The sequence below is a fragment of the Temnothorax americanus genome, unplaced genomic scaffold (genome assembly GCF_048541705.1).
Source record: "Temnothorax americanus isolate GAGA-0224 unplaced genomic scaffold, ASM4854170v1 Scaffold24, whole genome shotgun sequence".
In the NCBI taxonomy this organism is placed as follows: domain Eukaryota; kingdom Metazoa; phylum Arthropoda; class Insecta; order Hymenoptera; family Formicidae; genus Temnothorax; species Temnothorax americanus.
The window spans coordinates 1,984,969-2,003,163 of NW_027509381.1; the positions used below are offsets into that span (position 1 = coordinate 1,984,969).

Sequence of the window (18,195 nt, forward strand, 5' to 3'; positions counted from 1 at the left end):
TCGGCGCTGCTTAATGACGACGCTTCTCGCTCGCGCTTATTCGGCAGTTACGTCGACAGCCTTTTCAGGGGTGAAATAAAAAATTGGAGCTTTATATATAAGCCTTCGTTATCCCGCTATTGAATCGAATTAAATGAGTCCTACTTTTTAGCTATATTTTAAAAATTCGGTAAAAAATTAATAGACGCGTGTATGTGTGTGTAATGTATATAGATGTGTGTGAATGGACCTGTTCGTTTCAGCTGAACTTAACGTTGAAGAGAAAAAGAGAAAAGATGAAGTGTGCAAGTTCAGCTGGAACGAGAACAGCCCTGATGTTCGCAGCACGTCGAGTTCGAGTTTTTAGGTTTGCCGAGCTTAAATGACTGTGCGTATCAGAGGTCCCCGCAGGTGTTACAAGTTTCTTTCTTTAATTTAAAGACATATAAATAAAAAACGATTTTTAGCTTCCGCGCTATTCCGGTTCGTCAAACGCGTAGTGGTACACGGATGTCGTTTTTATTCCCACTCTTCTTATTATTTTTAAATTAGATTGCATCTAGTTTCAGCTTTTTCTCACATATTTATTGCACTGTCGCTCGTAAAAAACATGTATATATGAAATGTGTAATTAAATGTATGTAACGGAGTGTCAATCCACAATGAATGAGCGAATCTCGATCATTCCTATGCCTGTACATCGAGGTTTTTTTTTTTTTTTATTAAACATAGTAAATATTGGCATTGGGATTAAGCCCATTTCGCCGGATATCGGAAGTACTTTTATTAGAAAAAAAAATAGATTACTACTAGTACGAGCAGAGACCTATTTGGGCAGCAAAGCCCGTCGATTTGATGTGTAGTGACTTCTCTCGGCGCAACGCATTGCTATCAAGGCGATATTAGTTATCAACAGCGGCTATTGTCACCTGACTGCATTATCATTTAAAAATCTATAATATACGCATATACATACATATACATTTAACACGCGATGAAGGGCACCTCTACCAACGGCGATTCGAAAATATTATTTCGAATGACGAAAATGCAAAGAAGAAAAAGGAGTAAGAAGGAAAAGGAAGAGAAATATTTTTCTTTTTTTCGCGTGTCCGTATATCGTCGCTTCGACTTGGCGACCGAATATTGAACAAACAAACGCTGTATGTCCCACATTACAGAGAGAGCGAACGTTCGCTAACGTTAAAAAGCATTTTGCCGTCTCAGCGCGAATAGCCGCTCCGTCATTTCGAACGCGCGTTCACATTCGCAATCGAATATTCTCTCTGAACTTTGCCCTGAATTTTTTTCCTTCGCGACGCATTTCGCACGCACGCGGCGAATAGAGATAAATAATGAATGACATCAGATATCCCGAGTTCGCGGAGGACGCGGAGGAGCCGTCCGTTACGTCGTCGGATCCGAACGAGCGGAAATTAGCGCGCCGCGTCCGTATTCAGCGGCGCCTAGAAGCGCTAACCAAGTAAGGATTATATCGCTTCCCTTCTGACACTCGGCTGACTGAAAATAACGATCCGCGAAGATTCGCAACCTTCTCCTCCCCCCCCACGATTTATTCTTTAAAAATTGAATAATCCGCCCGCGCACAATGTGCGGACGATAATGAATGATTAATGTCCTATGTTGCCCAACTACGAGGGATGTTTAACAAAGTTCTCGGAAATCGCGCCCTTGAAAGTTTTTCGAAGATGGCCTTTAAAAAATGGTTTTACGCCGAGATAAGTGTGTGTTCAGTTAAATGGAATATATATTGAAGAATATTACAACGTATTGAATGAAATAAAAGATTCAGAGCACAATTCTCAGAACTTTAGAAATATTCCTCGTAATATTCGCATTTACGCAATTTTATCGTTCGCCGCCTTTGTAGCGATCCTTTTTCAAAAAGATCGGATTTTTTTTCTCCGTCTAATATTAATGGTGACTGTCTCTTTTGCAGAAAAACAGACGCCGAAGATGAAGAGGTTGTCGAGAAGACGCTCACCGAAAGACAAATACTTGCTAGTTCTGAACTGTTGGAAAACTTGTCGGTGGAAGGGGACGAAGTGGTTGGCATAACGAATTATACCTTTTATATAATTATATTAATAATTATAGAATTATATTTATATAATTATACCGATCGAAATAATATTATATTACATAATTGCTGTTGGGCCGTTCGTTATACATTTTCGCGACGTATGAAAAATATTAACGAAAGAGATCGAACTGATAAAATTGCGTACAGGTGACTTCCGTGAAGGTGGCGAACGATGCTAGGGAGCTGCAGCGACGGAGGGAGGCGCGGGAAATCAGGAGAACATTGCTGAGGAAACTCGAGGAGGATGACGAGGAATGCGTGAGAAGGTACCGGGTGATCGATGAGAAGTGGTCAAACATACTCGCGTCCAAGGACCCGTTAGACATACACGCGGAGATGGAGGCCCAAAATGCCAAGTGTCTGGAGATCATGGAGAGGAAAGACGCCGTCATCGCGGAGCTGCGGCAAGAGTTGGAGAACGCCGATCTTAAATTCGTTACTGACCAGAAGAGTCAGAATGAAGATATAGATTTATTGATCAATAGGATGGACAACCAAGTTAGACATAGACATATAAAGATACAGATATAGAGTTGGATATAGATCTATATAGATATAAATAGTTAGATATATAGATATATAAAGTTGTGTATATAAATATTGTGTATATTCTTTTGATAATGATATTAACACGACGTCGCGCGTTTTAAGAGCTCGTATATTTTATCTATAGATGAACATTATGACCAAAGCTTACCGTTGCGAGTTGTCGCTTATTAATGACGTAATGGAGTCTGAGCGTAAAATGCTGCTGGAAAATCTCTCGGAAAAGTGGGAAGCGCTGTACAAAAAGCTACGGGAGGACAGTTTCGCGGGATTGGACAGGCGGAAGGAAATAATGCGCGAGTACGAGGAAGAGATGAAGAAAGTCGTGATCGAGCATCAGGAGGAGTTCCGGGCGCAGAAAATCAGCTTCGAGCTTGAGATTCAGAAGCTCCAGCAGGAGGTGCAGAGCACGAAAGCGCTGTGTTTCATGAACGTCGAGAAACTGGACTACAGTTATGCCGTGCTCAAGCGACGAGAAGACGAAAACACCATAGTGAAAAATCAGCAAAAGAGAAGAATTAATAAGTCGGTATTGAATGCAAATCGAATTATTCCATACGATCGAATACAGCAAGGCTTCGCGCTCCTCGAGATCGCGCGACAATTAATTATGATTAATCTGCAGTAAACTGGCGTGTTTTTCAGACTTCAAGATATAATCAACGGTTTGAAAAAAAATTATACCGAATTGGAAGAGAACACGAGACTTGAGATACAGAGGCTCACCGATCAGGTCATAAAAGCGCATAAGAATATTTTGGATTTAGTAGAAAAGTCGAACCACTTCACGAGAATTAACGACAAGAAGTACATGCAAATTTGGGATATGAATGCGAAAAATGCGAATGAGTTGCTCGATAAGGTACGCTAAAATAGGTTTTTAATTGTATCGACGTTAAAAGGCTAATGCATTTCAGATTTTAAATGCTGACAAAGTCATATACGAACAAGCATTGGGAATGGAGTGGAGTCCACCTGAACAAACCTTGCTGGAAAAGAAAGATCTGCCGTCTTACAGTAGTGTGATGAGTACCATAGAAGAAGGTAACGATCGATTAAACTTTTTTTAAATCGATCCCGCAACAAATTTCCCCTGACACGTACATGCTTGCATTCTCCAAGAGAACAGATTGATCAACGAGAAGAAAACAATATGTGAATCTTACAAACCGGCTAGCACCATCGAGGAAATCAATTTAGAAAGACGATTGCTGAATCGTATTATTAAGAACATTGCCGATCGTTGTGATTATCTGATCGAAGATAGATTGCTCGAGCTGCTCTTACCCTACACCGCGAATGATCAGTTGATCATACGATTGGATAATGTGTTTCAGGTAAACGTACTTACGAGATATCTCATATCGTTTCGTTGTAACATTGTCGTATATTATTAGGCGTTAAACATTAAATCCGAGAAGGAGCTTGGCTTTCTCTTGAATTTCTTTCTGCCATATGCATATTGTCCTACGTGTAGTAAGGGCATGAGCAAGGACATAAGCAGCTCCACCGATGAGGAATTTACTAAATCTCCTTCGCTGAAAACGGAGTAAGTAGACGGTTACAATTAAACTACGTATTTAATAATTTTATAAGCAATATTATATTTCACATATCAGCGTTGAAGACGTCTGTGGAGATGTCTGTGGAGTTGCCGAGGAGTTCGCGGAAGACGAAACTAAATTAATTGCCGCCGTTAAAGAAGCAATCTGTGACGAAAAATCATCTACTCCTAGTGATGATACGAGCATCACGGACGCGTCGTCTCGAAGTTCTTCAACTGAAACGTTACTTCCTATCGCGGAATGCACTTCAACTTCTCATGCATCTATCAGTGATATCGTTAAGGGTACGCGTACTTTTACTTCCGAATTTAATGAGCGGAAATTAAGAGCCGCGGGAAATTTTATATTAATAAGATAATAAAATTAATATTAATTCTATTCATTTCGTACAGACGATGATCAAATGCAACGACGCTTATTGTGTGACAAGGGACACTTGCTTGAAATTGAAGCTACGTTTGTCACCAGAGCATTGCGAGAATTCATAGAAAGATATCATTTTGTTAAATGGAAAGAGATGCCAGAAACATTTCAGGAAAAATTAACGGAGAAAAAGACAGTTGTATCCCGAAATATGACAATTCAGGATGTGACCGATTTTTGGAAGCGATACAGTGAAATTTTCCCAGCAAAGAAGGAACGACTTTGGGATGGTTTATTGATCGGGCTTAAAAAGTATTACGAAATATTAAAAGAACGACATCGTTTGAATATTGAAGTGGAATCTTTACGAACGCAGAACGCAGAATTACGGCGTTTATTGAAAACATACATAATTCAAGTAATGCCAGAAAATAATATATATATCAGATGTACTAAATATCGCGTTATATTGAAAAATGAACTTGAAATATATTAACACCTTGCATTCTTTTCTAGTCTGAACCTGAACGTGATGGATTCTCGCAAGATGATGCACAATCTATTCACGAAGTGACTTAGAATAGAACTTGTGAATACATCAACTTTTTTATAGTTCATTAAGTTCAATATATAATTTTTGACAGCCAGAGTAAAATGTAAATATACATAAATAATATCGTTATATCGCTATATATAATTTTGTAACTCTTGTTATCTCATCTGATGATTTAAACAATGATGGATTCTACAACTCTTTACACAAAAACTTTTTATTCAATTTTAATATTAAGATGATTAATCAACTCGGTGTTGACTGCTTTCATATATTGCTATTTGAAAAAAAAAATCATCCTGTTTTTCTTTCCTTCTGAATAAAAATGTTGCAATCCTTTAAAAAGAAAAAAAATTACGGAAATTTAAATTACAAATATGTATATTTACATTTGTTATATATTTATATAATTATGATTTATCAGTTAATAAGATATATTAGAAACGATCTCGTAATATAACTCGAAAGTAAAATGCGCAAATTATGTAACTTATGGCTGATACGTAAAATATGGGTTCGATGCAAAGCTGTTTGACAAAGATGGTATCTGATCCCTGGGAGCGATATTTCGTTTTGCTTTTCTCCGATACGGATATGGAAGAAATCCTTTATTTGGATCCCTAGATCTCTTCACTTTGTCAGCATGTTTCTCCGAATTCATATGCTGCAAATATATAAACGGGCGATATTAAATTTAAGTATATCGTACATTACGAACTCGATATTTCTATATAATGCAAATTATATAAAGTGTCAAAAAAATTATGCAGATACTGCAAAAAGAAAGAAAAATGTGACAATTGTGAAATACTGTATCCAGATAAAATTGAATGTGCGCAAATACGTATAAAATTATTGTACCACAGTGTATTGAGACGGAGAGTTGAAGAACTTGTTACATATTTCGCAGGTATGTAAACTCCTTTTTACGGGAACAGATTGTTGCGCACTACCAGTCGATTTCAACGAGGGACCTTGGGTGACAACCTCTTTGCCATCCCATTCACCTAAGCATCAATGTGCGATCAACACTATCTATATATCACAGCCGCAGAAGCGGTAATTTGTGATAATAAATCAGCTTGAACACTACATTCATGCTATAAAAAGATTGGTCATTAATGAGCGCATATAATCTTAATAATATAAAATTACTAAGACTATCTCTGCAATATGTTAAAATAAAGCGTATTTTCATGCGAAAGTAATCCATTAATTTACAAACTTTTTATAGCAATATAGGGATCGAATATTAATACCTATATGATGTGTTTTTTTACCAAATATTTTTACATGATTTTTATTAATATGTCTATTACGATTACTTTAAAATTCATAGAATCTTTGTTTTATATGAAAACACAGTCGCGCTCCTTACTTTATTTAAAAAAATTAAATTATAAATTTAAAAAAAATAGACACACACATATATGTATATATAACGCCATTGTATGAAAATTTAATAATTCGCATTATTTGTTGTTCTTTATTTTTCATGAAATATTTTTCATCATAGTATATAAAGCAGTCATTAAAAAATAACAAAAAATATTTCTATAACACAGCAATATAGTAAATAAAAAAGTAATACATATATAAAATTTATACATGAGAAGGAATTAAGAGGTACAGTCAAACAAACTTAGTTTATTAAATGTAACATATGCAAACAAGTCGTGATCAAGCTGCTTTTCACGATAACATGTTAATAAGCAAACAAATATAATATATTACTAATTTTTTTTTCAATGATAATTAAATATTAAATAAATAATAATAAATAATAACGCAGAATAACAACAAATTTGCAATTATCACTAAGCGCTTACCAGCACTGAAATTCTACAACAATAAAAGTTATGCGAATGGCAAGCAAGTTAATTCCACATAGTTAATTCATAGAAAGAAGTGAAAAGCAAAAGTGAGCAGTAGCGTCAAGCATGCGAATGCGAACAATATTAAACTATAAACAAGTACAACTGTATTTTTCTCTATTTTATCCAGGTACATGAAGCGATTAGTTTTAAGACCATATGGCAGTGTTTTTCTTACCATATAGGTTTTATTATTACCTCTCATTAATTTCTTTTTATGACGGGTTCCTGCAAACACATATTTCACGTCATTTTCAATATTACCTTAACTTTATGCCGAACTTAATGATACATCGCAAGTAATACTTAATACTTTCATTACCATTGAGATGCGTCTGTAACTGTTGAATAGAGTTCAGGCACACGTTACAAACATTGCATTTGAGCCCGTTTGTCTCTTCATCCTTGGAAAATGAGATCTTTGTTTCCTCGAGAGTTGCCATTATATTCTTAGATCTCACCTGTAACACAACATATGTTAAATAATGTACACTGTACTTGCGCATCCGATACTTAATGTACATCTTATTACCGACCTGTTTAGCATGACGTGCACCTTGTAAGTGGGTATCCAATACCGCTTGGCTCGTGAAGGAAAGGTCACAGTCTTCGCATCGAACGAGAGGCTTTTTCGTGGGCAGATTGCCCATTATATTGTCGACCACCGCCTTCGTTACGGGATCATCGAGATTCGTGTTCATGACGGTCTCTGACGGCACAGCCATTTTTTTTCCAGTCTAGAACACATTAAACGTACGTTAACCGATCGTCTCCTTCGAGCGAGACGATCGTGATCGACTTGAAAACAATAGCTAGTCGAGCATCTCTCCTTCGTGGACATGAAAAGCGAACACTTGGTTACTATTATCAGAGGGGAGAGAGTTATTACAATATTTACAATTTAATATACCGTGTCTATCGTCGTACGGGACGTCGTTCGCCTTTTATCCTAACTCCTAACGTAAAATCTTTCCCGGCGCGCACACACCACACACACGCGCCCGCGCGTGCTATTGTCGAGGACTTGTACGAGAGAGAATACGCTACAAATTTGCGCTACAATTGTACGATACTAGATCGGCGTAACGCGGCCGTTTCGTCGGAGTATCAAATCTAATTGTGCCGACATGTGATATTTACCGTTACGAATTCCTGCTCGGCGCAAAGCGGTATCGGTGTATAGGCCGCTGTTGTGAGAATACAATTTTTTTTGCTCCGCTCCGCGAAGCCGCCGTGTAAATATAGCGCTTTTTCAAATCACCGTTCTCCTCCCGGACGCACCGAACGACATCAACGTGCGGGCCCCGTGAGATCTCTCGTCCTCTCTCACGCTCTCGGCGTCTCGGCTCTCACTCACTAGCTAGAGAGTCATAAGCTGCACCTGTCCGCGCTTCTCGTGATCTCGTCTCGTCCCGCGTCCCGCCGCTCTTTCTCCCAACAACGCCAACGCTCGATCGTATACATACGTCCGTTTACTCCGTTTCATCCCCGTGTCCGGAGAGTGCAAACTGGTGCAAACGGTGCAGCTGACGAAGAACCGATCGGTAGAGTCTGCGTATCGAGGCACGGCCAATGAGGAGCTTCCGTTCCCTCGCAGGACGAGCGCCATTGGTCGCGCGATTGGTCCCTCTGGGTCCCTCGTCGGTGGAATTCTACGAATTTTCAAATGTCGTGTCGCGCGACGGGTATATCGGAGCTCTTGTCGCGGCAACGCGTCATCCGTCAACAATTGGTACATTATAAATGATCCTTTCTTTTTTTTTTAGAAATCGCGAGCATCAGCTCCTTCGTATCGCCTCGATCTTGCATCAATCGACCTGTTCTTCGCGTTTCTCGTACATACGTTTAATACATTTTCAATACCTAAAACGTTGTCGAGCTCGCGTTTACTTCGAATTACCTGTGACTCCGTTTGTCTCGCAAACGCTCGGCCGCGACGCGAGGTCCAATCGTCGCGAGCGAGTCGGGGACGGCGGGGCGGGCGGGCGCGGCCTAATGGCGAACGGCCAATCAGGCGGCGCGGCTCGCCGCGCCGCTCGACGGCAATCTCGCGGCTCGCGCGCGTGTGCGTGCGTGTGCGCGCGTGTAGGTGCCCGTCATGCCCGTCGCGAAATATAGTAGCAGCCATCTTATATTTTGTGTCGGAGAAAAACAAATTTGACCGTACAAATGTTTCGCGATTGTCCGTGAAGCCGCACGACGCAGGGAGGCGGTGCGCTCGATGAGGCGCGACGTTTTTCGACCCTAGACCCGGACCACTACATCAGCAAAGGTTCGTATCGTGCGGGCGAGCGCGTCCCGTTCGTTTATTCCCTCCGAGGGGAGACGCGCACACGACGGACCACGTACATACCTCCTCCCCCTCGCCTCCCCCCCTTCCACTCGGCGAGAGGAATCCGGTCCTCGCTCGCCGATTATATTTCCGCCGCTTTCTCCGTCGGCCGAGCCTTTAAAAATAGAGCGGCTCGCGTCAATCGCCACCGACGGCCCCGACCGACGGTCCCTCCGCCGTGGCGTCCGTGCCGTGGCGCGACGCGCCCCGCGGTTAAAAGTTATGCAATCAGCTGATCGTGTCTGGCTACCCTCTGTCACTTGTCAAAGATAAATGTCAAAGCGGAACTTCGGGTGTCTAACCTGACACACGGCCGGACCGCGCGCGCCGCAGCCGTCGTCGGCGGGTGATGCTCGCGCGCTGATTGACGCCACTTTTCCTCCCCCCCCCGCGTCCCTTCTCCCATATCCAGGGCGTACCGCTCTGAGATCTTTGTTCACGCACGCAGGTGGATTGGTACGCAGGATATGAGCAGTTTGTCAAGCGCAACCTGACTCTGCTCCCCCATCAGCAAGCAGCGCAGCAGCAGGACGAGCAGTCTCAGCAGCTGGTTCAACCGCAGCAGGCTGACATTATGACATCCATGTTCGATCAGCAGATCAAGAGCGAGCCCATGGGGTTCTATTCGGTCGCTTCCAGTCGCTCGGACGGATCCAACTCCATGGTGAATCTGTCCGACGATCGAGAGGATCTCTCGCAGCAGGAGGGTCACCTGCAGCCTCAGCAACAGACGTTGCAGATGAGTCAGCAGCAGCAGGGTCAGCAACAGGGCCAGCCGCCGAGTCAGCAACAGACGCAGCAGCAGCAGCAGCAGAATCAGGGTATGCAACAAGAGCCACCGAATCGCCAGTCTACGGGCCAGCAGACCGTTAAGGAGGGCTCACGGTCCAAGCCTCAACCTTGCAAGGTCTGCGGCAAGGTGCTGTCCTCCGCTTCCTCCTATTACGTGCATATGAAACTTCATTCGGGGAACAAGCCCTACCATTGTACGGTATGCGAGGCGAGTTTTTGCCGCAAACCTTATCTGGAAGTGCACATGAGGACGCACACGGGCGAGCGACCTTTCCAATGTGAGCTTTGTCTGAAAAGGTTTACGCAAAAGAGCAGTCTCAATACTCACAAACGTGTGCACACGGGCGAGCGACCGTACGCGTGCGACATCTGCCACAAACGTTTCGCCGTCAAGAGCTACGTCACGGCGCACCGTTGGAGCCACGTAGCCGAGAAGCCGCTGGTCTGCGACCGATGTTCTCTCACGTTCACGTCCAAAAGTCAATTTGCGATTCACATCCGTACACATACCGCCAGTACTACTTACGAGTGCAACATTTGCGGACGTACATTTGTACGCGACAGTTATCTGATAAGGCATCAGAATCGGGTGCACCGCGACATGAATCAGAGCAGCTCGAATCACAATCCGGCGACGCCGCAGAGCAGCGGCGCCGGGACGCCGGGCGCCGGCTTCGAGAGTCCGGTCTGTGATCTGCGCTACAGCGAGGGTCCGTCGTCCCTGGACGGTCTCGCGGGAGCTAAGGGCGCGGGCATCGCCGCGGAGATCGCCAGTTTAGCCAAGCAGAACAATCTACAGCTTCCACTACCGCTGCTGCATCCGCAGACCACCAACTAGTGTTTAGACAGCAGCAGCGCTACCCAGTCCCTGCCGCAACACCAATCGCCACAGCAAGTAGTATGTCCCACCTCGGCGTCTTCGCCGTTCACACTTAACTCACCTATATCTCACATCGAGCACACGAGCACACCGCAGAGTGTCTACCAAACGACGGGCTCCTCCGATCCCTTGGAAAGCCCCAACTCCCAACTCTATCCGCACTTGTCGTCCCCTCTAGACCCAACGTCGGAGTCGCGACATCATTCGCATCAGCTGCACCGCGGCATTCCTCCGTCAGGGCTTCACCCCGCGCTCTATCTCTACGCTGCTCAGTATTCGAATACGAGCCCCGCGACTTCGTATTCGGAATATATGCAGCGTAACAATTAAAACGCGAGTTTTCATCTAGCATCGATCGGCTTCCAACGTGAACGAAAATACCAGTGAGACTGGTGCTATTTAATCGCGTCGGTTGATCAAAGTGCCTATCGAGCATCCACTTCCGGTTCGTAACAACGGATGCTCGCTCGTCACGGTTTCGGTTTTGGTGCAGGAAGGGGTACGACTACTCAGCTCGATCAGTCGCGACGTGATTACCGTTCGATAATTGTTCGCTAATATTTTATGTCTTTATATCTAATCTAATGGATTTTATATTCATGAACATCTTTTAACGTGGGATTGAATAGCACCCGCTTGAAGCGGTGTTTTTAATCTTTGAACGATAAAATCGTTCTGATCGCTATTCGCGGATCGTTTCGATAAATCGATCGCTATATATTCGTACGCGATGCTAGCTGAAACCGAAGCGTGTATCGTTTCTACGAGTCTCCACGATTTCAGCACTCTTGTTTCGCCTGATTTTAATCACATTTCTGTGAATATATGTCGCAGGGATTTTGTGTAATTCGTTATTTTATTTTCTTTTTACAAAATTCCTAGAGACTCCACCAAAGAACCGGGATATTGTGGAATAAATACAAATTATACAGTCTTACTAGTGATTTTGCAAAGTCTTAGGTTCTATCAGCGAAAGTGTAAGTTAAAATTTTTATTAATTTATATTTATAAATATATATAAATTTTTATTTATTCTACAATATCCCGGTTTGTTGTGGATTTTAACAGTAAAGATTTCTTTATTCGACTTAACTGGCTATCTTAATAATCGTCACGACGATACCACCATTAGTTTTGGTCAAGACGTTTCGACTATAGTTTTGGTCTTTCTTAATTGATGTAACTTTGACGATGATATATGTATATAACACCCTATTTAACAAATTGATTGCGAAAAATATCGATTATACATAATAAAGATAGGTCAAATAAAAAATCTTTACTGTTAATTATTCACTGACGAAATAAAAGTTGTTTTGGAGAAAAAAAACGAATTACATGAAATCTCTGCGAGATATATACGTATGTATATACACATATACATATGTATATGTATACGTGTGTATATACATATATACATTATGCGAATCATTATGACACATACACATATTTATATTATATTTTTAAAGGAGTTTTTAGTCACTTGAATCTGTGATATAGATAGTAATTATTGTCTACAATGTTTAAACTATTGGTTTACTATTTTGATGAATATCAAAAACGAGGAAAATGAAAAAGCAATGTCACGAGGTGATCAAAAATTTTTTAGCAACGTTGGTCTCTACCGAAGGTGTGTTTGGTAGACACCCTTGTTAATTTTACAACAGCAACAACAGTAACACTCTATACGGCTAATTCTACTATTATCACTGCTATTATTCTAACTACCCACTATCACGTCTATCACCACCACCGACATTTCCCCAATTATATATTATCTATCGCTACTATTACGGCTATTACTACCACTATTACTCTACCGCTACTACATACTACTATACTACTAAAAAAAAAGGAAACTATTACGATCACATTGTCGCTAAGGATACACTCACACATGCGAGAGCGCGCGTTTATTTCGGCAAAGTACGTGTACTGCATATACGACTACGGCCCGTCACATATAGTCGTCATGGTTTCTCTTTAGCTTATTGAAACGCTACGAGAATTCCTTCTGTCGCTTTCTCCGTAGATCGTAAAAACGTTCATCCCTTCGCAACATCGACGGATATGTTCGTATGTGACGAGGTGCGCGTTTGTGATAAAAAAAAAAAAGAAAAGAAAATTGTTCTTCGTTAGATAGTAGAGCACACAGCTTTCAATCAGTTCCATAGTTGTACTTACTTTCCACATATCTCTCGAGGTGTACACAGATATATATATATATTGTATATACATATACATATACGACGTACGAATGTATTATAAAGCGGAAGTGTAGGAGAATGCAGGTCATTTACACAAAAGAAAGAAGTTCTACCACGTAAAAGGCGCAATAGACTGTTGATTCTTCGCGAACGCTCTTAGCCATTAGTTTATTATTAACTCCCTGTTCTCTCTTTCTCTCACAATCACGCTATTACGAGCTTTATTGCAAGCGCGGGGGAACCATGACAACCGCGCGTAGAATTGGGAATAAATCTCAAAGTGCGCGCATCTTAAGCGCGGCCGTCGCTCTTCGAGCTAATCGAAATCCGAGATAACTGCGACCACACGTGTAAATGCAATTCAACAATAATTGCGCGTTTTAAGCACGCGCGAAACCGCGTTGTAGAGCTGCAAAAAGGTACACAAATCGAAAGAAGCTATATATATTTGCGCTGATGGCGTGCCTCGAACCCCCTTATATTGTGCGGTTCTCTCTTTTCTCTTTTTTCCCCTACTCTCTTGTTATCTCTTAGACTCTTCCTTTCAGCGATCTTCTAATTTTCACATCGTGAAATGATCAAAACGATCCTGCGCGCGTATGCCTGAGGCTTTCGATTTAAAGGAGGATGCGAAGTCACCCGGGCAAGACTGATCTTTATCGTAACGAACTACAAGATACGAACGAAATGTTTATTCTCTTTCTTCCTTTTTGTCTATATATTTTGTTTTTTCCTCCATTATATTTTTTCTTGTTCTTTCTGATTTCTATTTGAGGCGCATGTAAGCGCGAGAGTCTTTCATTGATCAAGAAGAGCCGCGTAAAAATGCATATGTTCGTGGACGAAATGAGTTAAGTAACCGGGCAGTTGGTTAACGTAATCCATCGTTTCATTAATTAACGCGTAGTTAATTAATCAAGCGACTGGTCGCATTGATTAAAATTTAATGAGCGATTAAGTTAATTACGCGTGAGATATCGTGAACGCGCGATTTTTGGTTCGCAATTATGTTGAGGAACGAGGTGCAATGAGAGAAAGCAATTGATCTTTTTTTTTTTTTGTCGGCTAGTCATTGGGCAGCTCTACGAGATATTAAGTGTACTATACAAAGCTGTGATTAAAGCCTCCGTGCATATGACCGCGCAGCTCCTAATTATAGTGATATAAATACATATATATATATATTTTGTAGTTTATTATAAATATGTAAGTAAAAGTGAAATTAGATAGCCTTAGGAATATTTAAAAATCGCAGTTCCGGTCGATCGGTTAATTATTCACTCACGATCTCTTTCTTTTTTTTTCTTTTCCCTTTTCTTCGTTTTATATAGACGCATACCTTCGCAGTGTTGGGCAAAGACATATATATGTAGGTATCATAAGTTGAGGACGCGCAATTTGTGCGAGTGTTTAAAGAGAGTTTTATACGAGTGCGCGCGGGGCGCGGGTTTACGTTTTATAAATTTTTTACTGTTTGAAATAGATGCTTGCTTTTTCAGAGAAACCACTCTTATCTTATCTAATGCGCTTTAAGCTGATTTATTTGCCAATCCGAAACGAATTGTCAGTCGTTGATGCACGCAATTTACGAAAGCTATTTGTTTTTCTGTTTATGATATTTAAATATGGTCGCGCAAATAGGAGATAATGTATACGTGCGCAGGCATCCGTTTAATCAAAAGAGCTTGTTTACTTGCGTTCTTAAACGTTAAGACTGGAATTGCACAAAACGATTGTTTCGAAATTTCAATTACGCGGGCGACAAATTCGCAATCTAAAAAAAGATCGCGCTCGCCAACGGCAACGATTCCCGATGCTTAGAAAAATGCGTGCGTCGCGATTGCATCTCTCCAGTGAATGCGATGACCGGCAAATTTCAGTCAGAAACGATCGTAAGTCAGTAACATCAACGTCCTGAAAAATGTAGTGAGATTTTTAACTGTGTTAGTCAATACGCGCGTATAGAATTAGGATCGAGCTATTTCAAACAGTATGTCGCGTATACATATAGGCTGTATGCTATATTTTTTAGGATTGCCCAGCACTGACGTATCATCGAAACTCTCGAATCCGGTAAATAACGATCTCACACACCGACCGCTTCTTTTTCCTCGCGGACGTATCTTCGAGTTCTGGTATTCGCGACATGTATATCAAAAAAATGTGTATTTTCGTAAGAAGGAAGGGAGGGCGGGGAGGTGGAAGACAGGTCCTTCCTTCGGGAGAGCCCTCGTCGGACTAATACATATATGTATATATGGCAGACGATAAAAATGGGAAAAAAAAAGAAAAAAAAGGAGGACGTTTCTGCGGCGCTTCTAAAGCGCGGGAAAAAATACGTCTACAAGTGCTATACATATATACTTACACATAACGCGCGAGACGAGCGAACACTTCGACGTAGAATGCGAGATTGCACATTTTCTTTGTTCATTTACCTCGATTTTCCTGCCTTCCCCGATGGTGTCCATGTCTACAAATTTTTTTTCTTTTTAGTCATCTATCGGACAATTTCGATGCTTTTTATTACCCCCTTTTTTTTATTTAGATAAGCGTAAAAGATCTTTTAATTTTATGTATGATTAAGTATTCGAAATGATTGTCTTTGTCAAAAGATAGCGTGCTAAGTCGCGGATACGTTGCGAGCATATGTATTTATGATGGGGATTTTAACTATAACGCCTGACCGAATTCGTAGATGATTGATATTAAAAAGTTCGAGAATTGTAATATCAACTCTTTGTTCTACTTTCCTCCCGCTCGTGACTAAGATAGATACTCATTGGCTTATTTCTGTTCTCTACGACTGATATTCCTCGTGACGTCTTGGAATTATTTCCGGTATTTCGAAAGTCGATTATCGTCGCGACGGAGACCTCGCACGGCTTAATATTGATTCGCTCTTTCCACTTCGCGTTACAACGTCAGAGATCAATTGGATCTTACGTCAATCATCGATCTGGCGTAAGATTGCTAAAAGATCAATCTTATTATTTGTACGAAAAATTCGACGTTAGGGTATCCTGGTCATCCGTATTATCGAGGATGCGAGAATGTGTGACAGGCCGTCGCGAATCGCATATGAAAGGGAAAGAGACGACTCGTGAACGTGCAATTTCGAAAATTCTGAGAGCACCTTGTACATAGTGTAATCGATAAGGGAATCAAAAGACGTATTGCGCTGGGGAGACAGGGGCGTAAAAACTTCCACGTGAAACGGTTCGGCAAGTTACCGCGCCGCGCGTAACGAATTTCACGGTTCTTTGCGAGCATTGGCGATTTTATTATACGAATACGAGAGATCGAGAGCGACTTTTGTATACTCAAGCCATGCAGTTTTATCCGAATACTAATCGTATGTTAATTCCCGTCATTGCGATAACGAGCGTGTTTAGCTGAAGAAATTGTTATAGTTTGTGACACTCGAGATATAATCTGCTGGATCTAATGATCGATTCGATTGCCATTCAGCTCCTGCACAAATGCTGTCTTCGTTGAATATGCGTTGAATATCTAACGACGTCGTTTAGGAAATACGCAGTACTGGTTTTTTTTACGTAAACGCGCGGATAGGTTTCTTCAACAAAATTTCAACCGCGCAAAAAAATCGACAAATGACAAACGATCTTTCTATATTTTTGTGGTTTTATGAAATTATTGTACGGAGAGCAATACAATAAAGGGCAGCGATTATATTCTGAGTTTTCGATTCTGGGTGAAACAATATTCACGTGAAGAGTATTAAATTATTTGACCTAATAACAACAATATTCGCGAAAAATTGTAATACATGAAGAAATGTAATATAAATCATTATATGTAGAGCATTAAATGTAAAAGAGATAGTATCAACTCATTCTTGCTGCATATTCTTAACGTACGCTAAACGCGTCTGTTAACCAAGTATTTTGGACAATATGTCTTTGTGATGAAGATATATACATTTTATAAGTTTCCGTAAAAAAGTCATGTACAATATACTTGCTATTAAAAATTGGCTGGTCAGATTTATGTCTGTGATTATATTTTATTACATTAATTTACATTGCCAGTGGCATTACTCCATTAAAAATTTTTATTTGGAATCGGCAGCGCAAAGTTGATATTTAATTTAATTTTAATTATGGTATTTAATTTTAACTTCCGAAAGATATACGAGCAACAAAAATGTGTACTCATGTAAATTTTTATCTAACATTAGTGATCATATCCTGTGATTTTATGTTAAATTTAGTGCTACTTAGTTTCCAGGATAGCGAGATATTCTGCAGTGTAATCGTTATATTATCTGTCCACATTTTTTATTTTGCAGTGCGGAAGAAATACGATTATTATACAGATAATAGTAAACGGGCGATAAAGAATGCGTAATCTAGCTGTCTATAAATAAAGATTTTGAGATTGCTGTATCGTTTAGCTTTTCGCGCATTTGAAATATAAATGCTGTTATTTGCCATCCATTACAGTATTAGATATTTTCTCACATTTCTCTATTATCTGAGCAACTTGTAAAGAAATTAGTTTTCAAAATTCATTATATAGGGTAAACTCGGGTAAGATGGCCAACCTATGTATGTTCTTTCAATCTAGCTCGCCATGAAACATCGAATGAACACGGGTTGGCCATCTTACCTGTATAGCCATCTTACCCGAGTTTACCCTATTTATATAATATCAATGAATAATATATATATATTCATTATATATTTATCCAGAAATCATTATATATTTAATGTTATTGTATATTTTGTAAAATATATAATAATTTATATAAAATATTTGTATCTATATTGAATCCTTTATATTATAATTTATGAGATTATGCATGTAGGATATATATCCTACAGTCTAAGGAATTGTTTTATGCAAAGCATAGATTCATGAAATTCTTCCGCACTTTTCTCAAATTATCGCGTCAATGACGATTAATTAATTTTTACTACAGTATCTCTGCCATTTCATAAAATTGATATAGCTGTGTTATATTGGAAGAGATATAA

General features: G+C 40.4%; 3 protein-coding genes across 5 annotated transcripts; 2 read left to right on the forward strand and 1 right to left on the reverse strand.

Moving 5' to 3' along the window:
• The first annotated feature begins 248 nt into the window (after positions 1-248).
• On the forward strand, positions 249-5,308 carry LOC143898801 (dynein regulatory complex protein 1). The gene is made up of 11 exons (XM_077408527.1): positions 249-1,462; positions 1,940-2,048; positions 2,231-2,581; positions 2,757-3,154; positions 3,275-3,491; positions 3,547-3,673; positions 3,752-3,966; positions 4,027-4,178; positions 4,249-4,478; positions 4,587-4,975; positions 5,074-5,308. Exons 1-11 carry the CDS (start codon positions 1,335-1,337, stop codon positions 5,134-5,136), a joined length of 2,379 nt encoding a protein of 792 aa, XP_077264653.1. The 5' UTR covers positions 249-1,334; the 3' UTR covers positions 5,137-5,308.
• On the reverse strand, positions 4,937-8,421 carry LOC143898809 (zinc finger protein 346). Of its 3 annotated transcripts, none has more exons than XM_077408542.1 (6): positions 8,125-8,421; positions 7,895-8,040; positions 7,307-7,721; positions 7,183-7,212; positions 5,972-6,117; positions 4,937-5,774 (listed from the first exon to the last, which is right to left on the reverse strand). In XM_077408542.1, the coding sequence occupies exons 3-6, from the start codon at positions 7,707-7,709 to the stop codon at positions 5,601-5,603; spliced, it is 753 nt and encodes a 250-aa protein (XP_077264668.1). In that variant the 5' UTR covers positions 7,710-7,721; positions 7,895-8,040; positions 8,125-8,421; the 3' UTR covers positions 4,937-5,600. The 3 variants fall into 3 exon arrangements, with proteins under 3 accessions (XP_077264668.1, XP_077264669.1, XP_077264667.1); XM_077408543.1 differs by lacking the exon at positions 7,895-8,040 and having other exon boundaries at positions 7,307-7,445; positions 7,521-7,721; positions 8,125-8,395; XM_077408541.1 differs by lacking the exon at positions 7,895-8,040 and having other exon boundaries at positions 8,125-8,418.
• Positions 8,422-8,827: 406 nt separating this feature from the next.
• LOC143898806 (uncharacterized) lies at positions 8,828-17,971 on the forward strand. The gene is made up of 2 exons (XM_077408536.1): positions 8,828-9,256; positions 9,765-17,971. Exon 2 carries the CDS (start codon positions 9,891-9,893, stop codon positions 10,944-10,946), a length of 1,056 nt encoding a protein of 351 aa, XP_077264662.1. The 5' UTR covers positions 8,828-9,256; positions 9,765-9,890; the 3' UTR covers positions 10,947-17,971.
• The last annotated feature ends 224 nt before the right edge of the window (positions 17,972-18,195 follow it).

Bases quoted from the DNA above. Each gene is read 5' to 3' on its own strand.
- LOC143898801 (XM_077408527.1), top strand. From the start codon at position 1,335: ATGAATGACATCAGATATCCCGAGTTCGCGGAGGACGCGGAGGAGCCG. The intron at 3,492-3,546 runs GTACGCTAAAAT...AATGCATTTCAG, and splicing joins CGAATGAGTTGCTCGATAAG to ATTTTAAATGCTGACAAAGT. The intron at 3,967-4,026 runs GTAAACGTACTT...GTATATTATTAG, and splicing joins GATTGGATAATGTGTTTCAG to GCGTTAAACATTAAATCCGA.
- LOC143898809 (XM_077408542.1), bottom strand. From the start codon at position 7,709: ATGGCTGTGCCGTCAGAGACCGTCATGAACACGAATCTCGATGATCCC. The intron at 7,213-7,306 runs GTAATGAAAGTA...ATGTGTTTGCAG, and splicing joins GTTACAGACGCATCTCAATG to GAACCCGTCATAAAAAGAAA. The intron at 6,118-7,182 runs GTAATAATAAAA...ATTGATGCTTAG, and splicing joins TAAAAAGAAATTAATGAGAG to GTGAATGGGATGGCAAAGAG.
- LOC143898806 (XM_077408536.1), top strand. From the start codon at position 9,891: ATGACATCCATGTTCGATCAGCAGATCAAGAGCGAGCCCATGGGGTTC.